Source organism: Oncorhynchus masou, chromosome 5 (genome assembly GCF_036934945.1).
Source record: "Oncorhynchus masou masou isolate Uvic2021 chromosome 5, UVic_Omas_1.1, whole genome shotgun sequence".
NCBI lineage: Eukaryota > Metazoa > Chordata > Actinopteri > Salmoniformes > Salmonidae > Oncorhynchus > Oncorhynchus masou.
In genome coordinates, this window is record NC_088216.1 from 1,356,881 (window position 1) to 1,362,948 (window position 6,068).

General features: G+C 39.6%; 1 protein-coding gene across 1 annotated transcript; it reads left to right on the forward strand.

Moving 5' to 3' along the window:
- The first annotated feature begins 646 nt into the window (after window positions 1–646).
- On the forward strand, window positions 647–5,793 carry LOC135530711 (zinc finger protein 501-like). The gene is made up of 2 exons (XM_064958931.1): window positions 647–1,201; window positions 3,520–5,793. Exons 1-2 carry the CDS (start codon window positions 868–870, stop codon window positions 4,377–4,379), a joined length of 1,194 nt encoding a protein of 397 aa, XP_064815003.1. The 5' UTR covers window positions 647–867; the 3' UTR covers window positions 4,380–5,793.
- The last annotated feature ends 275 nt before the right edge of the window (window positions 5,794–6,068 follow it).

Sequence of the window (6,068 nt, forward strand, 5' to 3'; positions counted from 1 at the left end):
ATAATGGAACACTGGTCACTAATAATGGAACACTGGTCACTAATAATGGAACACTGGTCACTTTAATAATGGAACACTGGTCACTTTAATAATGGAACACTGGTCACTAATAATGGAACACTGGTCACTAATAATGGAACACTGGTCACTAATAATGGAACACTGGTCACTAATAATGGAACACTGGTCACTAATAATGGAACACTGGTCACTTTAATAATGGAACACTGGTCACTAATAATGGAACACTGGTCACTTTAATAATGGAACAATGCTCACTTTAATAATGGAACACTGGTCACTAATAATGGAACACTGGTCACTTTAATAATGTTTACATACCGTTTTACACACTTCATATATAGTTAGCTTTGTTTTCCTCTAGCTATTCTCCAGTTTGCTCCCAGCCGCTTTCATAGAACGTAGATCACTGTTAAACCATGGTCCAGATTTGTTTGTTTGACTGAATTAATGTGACATTTCCTTAAATGCAGTCAGATTTGGATTTGTAGCAGATGAAAAGTATGCTTTAAATGAAATGAAATACACTTTTCCCTCAACTGCGTTACCAACTCCAGTCAGCAGATGGCGATGAGCGTATTTCAGATGACGCTGCCAATGTGACGTATAATCTAGTGGACGGGACGCTCCTTCAACAACAACAGCTCGTCAGACACCTCGGTAGCTTTCTGGCCAACATAGCTGAAACATTCACGCTCTTTAAACTGTTTTGGTGTTTTAAAGTTCTGTCGTTTAGCTAGTTACCTTATGTAATGTTATATGTACATTGTTACTCACCTAGCTGGCTTAATAAGTTAGCTTAGAGCTCGGCTAGTCGCTAATGCTACCTAGCTAACATCCCCGACCATGAGTTCACTGAGCTGCTCTCCTCCTGCTAAAGAAGAGGAGGTCTGCTGGACGGAGAAAGAGGGTCTGTGGCTGAACGTTGTCATGAAAGAGGAGAAAGAAGAGGAGGATGTCACCGTTAAAAAACAAGTAGAGGTTGAGTCTGTTCCGGTTAAAGACGAAGAAAAATACGTTACTGTGAAAGAAGAGGAAGACGCGTTCAGAGTGAAAGAGGAGGAGGATGTTACAGTAAAAGAAGAGGAGCAAGAGGAGGATGCAGGAGAGGAGGGGGAGATTACTGTCACATTGAAAGAAGACGACGACGAGGAGGAGACAGAAGATCTGATTAAGACCAGTACGTACTTTCTTAATTACAGGATCACAACCTCTGTTTGCCCACTAATGGACGGAAGAAACCTGACGTGACTCTTTATAGTCCAAGGACCAGACTTGTTCTGCTTTGAGGCGAATTGGCTCCAAAACAGTACAAGTACTACATCTAAATGTGAATCCATTCTCAATTGTGGTACGGTTCCAGAAACATAAATCTCTCTACGTTCATATCACATAAAAAAATAATTGCACAAATATACTCTTACTGCACACGTTTTTAAACCGGTTTTAACACAGTTGCAGCCGACAGTGTTTTTCAGCGACAACAGCGTCCGTTTTCCGTTTACACGCAGGTGTTAGGAGTCGCTGATAGCTAATTAGGCCAGGTATGCCCTGTCTATCATCTGTTTTCCTCAAACGCGCTGTAACATGGAAATATGGCCATGTGGGAACAGTAACCCTATAAAGGTAGCAATTAAACCTTTTGGGCTTTACAATTATGGTGAAATTTACAGCATTTTTTTGTGGGGGGGGGGGTTCAAATGATCCTGGAAGTGATACATGTTTGATAGAGAGACATGTCAAAATGCTGACTTTGGTCATTCTAGCAAGCTTTTATTCATATAAAGAATGTATTTGAATTCTCCATGTGGTCTACATTAAAAGGGTAAATGACATGCCCTCCTCAGGGGGTAATGTCAGTCTTGTAGGTGAAATGAAGATTAAGATTGTAACATTGACAGTCCATTATATATATATATATATATATAAAATGATATATATATATATAAAATGATATATATATATATATATATATATCATTTTATATATATATATATATCATTTTATATATATATATATCATTATTTAGACTTATTGAGGGAAAATCAAGGACTGAAGGGGGCATGAATAAAAAATGTCAGAGTAATACTCTAAATTCATGAGGTGATTGGGGGACTAAACCTGATAGTATAACAGTAGTAGTGATGGTCTTTATTTAAATTCATGAGGTGATTGGGGGACTAAACCTGATAGTATAACAGTAGTAGTGATGGTCTTTATTTAAATTCATGAGGTGATTGGGGGACTAAACCTGATAGTATAACAGTAGTAGTGATGGTCTTCCTTTAAATTCATGAGGTGATTGGGGGACTAAACCTGATAGTATAACAGTAGTAGTGATGGTCTTTATTTAAATTCATGAGGTGATTGGGGGACTAAACCTGATAGTATAACAGTAGTAGTGATGGTCTTCCTTTAAATTCATGAGGTGATTGGGGGACTAAACCTGATAGTATAACAGTAGTAGTGATGGTCTTTATTTAAATTCATGAGGTGATTGGGGGACTAAACCTGATAGTATAACAGTAGTAGTGATGGTCTTCCTTTAAATTCATGAGGTGATTGGGGGACTAAACCTGATAGTATAACAGTAGTAGTGATGGTCTTCCTTTAAATTCATGAGGTGATTGGGGGACTAAACCTGATAGTATAACAGTAGTAGCGATGGTCTTTATTTAAATTCATGAGGTGATTGGGGGACTAAACCTGATAGTATAACAGTAGTAGTGATGGTCTTTTTTTAAATTCATGAGGTGATTGGGGGACTAAACCTGATAGTATAACAGTAGTAGTGATGGTCTTTATTTAAATTCATGAGGTGATTGGGGGACTAAACCTGATAGTATAACAGTAGTAGTGATGGTCTTCCTTTAAATTCATGAGGTGATTGGGGGACTAAACCTGATAGTATAACAGTAGTAGTGATGGTCTTCCTTTGAATTCATGAGGTGATTGGGGGACTAAACCTGATAGTAAACAGTAGTAGTGATGGTCTTCCTTTAAATTCATGAGGTGATTGGGGGACTAAACCTGATAGTATAACAATAGTAGTAATTAATGTATTATATACAACACATTTCATTACAAAACAATCTCAGACTGTAGAAACTGCCAAAACTAACAAAACACATGTAGAGATCTGGCAGGTCTTGGTGATGGTCTTCCACAGCTTCAGATGATAAGGTGTTGTTCAGTCAGGCTGTTCAGAAAGGCTGGGCAGTAGTTTAAAAGGAGGGGGCAGCGATGTCACAGAGGGGAGCAGCGATGTCACAGAGGGGAGCAGCGATGTCACAGAGGGGAGCAGCGATGTCACAGAGGGGAGCAGCGATGTCACAGAGGGGAGCAGCGATGTCACAGAGGGGAGCAGCGTCAGTCAGTTACTCAGACCGGAGCTCTTCACCAGGCTCCTCCTCTAACATGGAGACAGTTTTATCATGTAGAAATTTTATTCAGGTCTCTATTAAGTATTTAACTAAATAATCTGTTTGTCTTTGGCAGGAGAGAGACCAGACTCTCACTCTGACAGCGGAAAGAGTCCTTCAGGGGAACCAGACCCAGAGACGCCCAAACCAGGGAGACAACACCACTGCTCCCAATGTGAAAAGAGATTTTCCAAATCAGGGGACCTAAAACGGCATGAGAGGATACACACAGGGGAAAAGCCTTTCCAATGTTCCCAGTGTGGAAAGTGTTTTAACCGCTTAAGCAACCTGAAGGCGCATGAGAGGATACACACACATTATTTCCAATGTTCCCAGTGTGGGAAGCGTTTTGCCTGTTTAAGCAGGCTGAAGAGGCATGAGAGGACACACACAGGGGAAAATCCTGTCCAATGTTCCCAGTGTGGAAAGAGTTTTACCCACTTAAGGAGCCTGATGACGCATGAGAGGACACACACAGGGGAAAATCCTTTCCAATGTTCCCAGTGTGGAAAGCATTTTACCCGCTTAAGTAGCCTGACGACGCATGAGAGTATACACACAAGGGAAAAGCCTTTCCAATGTTCCCAGTGTGGAAAGAGTTTTACCCGCTTAAGGAGCCTGGAGGAGCATGAGAGGATACACACAGGGGAAAATCCTGTCCAATGTTCCCAGTGTGGAAAGCGTTTTACCCGCTTAAGGAGCCTGGAGGAGCATGAGAGGACACACACAGGGGAAAAGCCTTTCCAATGTTCCCAGTGTGGAAAGAGTTTTACCCGCTTAAGTAGCCTGAAGAAGCATGAAAAGATACACACAGGGGGAAAGCCCTACCAATGCTCCCTGTGTGGAAAGAGTTTTACCAACTTAAGACATCTGAATAAGCATTCATCTACCAGTGCTCACATTGTGGAAATACATTTTCCTGTTCAGAGGACCTGAAAACACATGAGAGAATATAGAGGCTGATTTCTGACTTATGTTTTTGACCTGAGAATTTAGGTTTTTGTTTATGCCAAATTAAATCATATTGTTTACATGAAATCATTGACAAAATAGACCTACTTTTTTCAAGTTTTCATCTGGAGATGATAAATACTATAAATGATAAATACTATACAATGGATTAACTTTCATCAATTGCATAGGAGTATAAACCCCTCTAATATTGTTCATTATATTTTTGGAATATTGCTAAATGTTAATTATTATATAGATGAATGGAGTTTTGGATTTCTTGATTCTAACCTTAAACTTCTTGGATTGGATGTGATCTGGCTTTTCGCTAAATGAATTTGATTTGAATACATGATTTAGATATTGCACCATGTACATTATGGAATGAATTAATAGAATGTGCATTTCTTGATTTTGAACATTGAAACCTCTTGAATTCAGTCGTTTTGTTTCATTGAGTTCATTTGTTTACTTGTCGTCAAGATAAAGAACAATGAAAATGTGATGGCGTTTTTATAACAGCATTGACTACTACCTGAAAAACATGAATGTTCCCACCAATTCCACTATGTAGAAGCAGTATAGACTTGTTACATTTACATTTAAGTCATTTAGCAGACGCTCTTATCCAGATCCATGTGTTGTTTAAGTGTTTCCTTTATTTTTTTGAGCAGTGTATATTCGCGTCACCAAATTATGTATTAAAAGACTGCGTTAAAATGAAGGCAGTAGCCACAACAGCACTCTGTTGGGTTGCACCAGTGTTGGAAAATAGTACCCAAATTGTCATACTTGAGTAAAAGTAAAGATAATTTAATAGAAAATGACTAATCACCCAGTAAAATTCTAGTAAAAGTCTAAAAGTGTTTGGTTTAAAATATACTTAAGTATCAAAAGTAAGAATATAAATATGTTCAAATCAGAGCTCTGTTGTTATTACATTTACATTTACATTTAAGTCATTTAGCAGACGCTCTTATCCAGAGCGACTTACAAATTGGTGAATTCACCTTCTGACATCCAGTGGAACAGCCACTTTACAATAGTGCATCTAAATCATTAAGGGGGGGGGGGGTGAGAAGGATTACTTATCTTATCCTAGGTATTCCTTGAAGAGGTGGGGTTTCAGGTGTCTCCGGAAGGTGGTGATTGACTCCGCTGTCCTGGCGTCGTGAGGGAGTTTGTTCCACCATTGGGGGGCCAGAGCAGCGAACAGTTTTGACTGGGCTGAGCGGGAACTGTACTTCCTCAATGGTAGGGAGGCGAGCAGGCCAGAGGTGGATGAACGCAGTGCCCTTGCTTGGGTGTAGGGCCTGATCAGAGCCTGGAGGTACTGCGGTGCCGTTCCCCTCACAGCTCCGTAGGCAAGCACCATGGTCTTGTAGCGGATGCGAGCTTCAACTGGAAGCCAGTGGAGAGAGCGGAGGAGCGGGGTGACGTGTTAATATCAAAATAATCTGTTGACTGAATAAATCAGAATTTGCATTGAATACAGATGTGTAGTAGATGTGAAGTTTATTTTAAATTCTTACCAATCGATCAACAAAAACGTGTCTTTGTCAGTCTCTTTTGAAGGAAATGAACTTTCATCCATTGCATACGAGTATATATTGTTCATTATATTTTTGGGATATTGCTAAATGTTAATTATTTTAAAGATGAATGGAGTTTTGG

What these genes read in the sequence shown, in the direction of transcription:
- LOC135530711 (XM_064958931.1), top strand. Translation starts at nt 868, where the DNA reads ATGAGTTCACTGAGCTGCTCTCCTCCTGCTAAAGAAGAGGAGGTCTGC. An exon ending in AGAAGATCTGATTAAGACCA is followed by an intron (nt 1,202 to 3,519) that starts GTACGTACTTTC and finishes TGTCTTTGGCAG; the next exon opens with GAGAGAGACCAGACTCTCAC.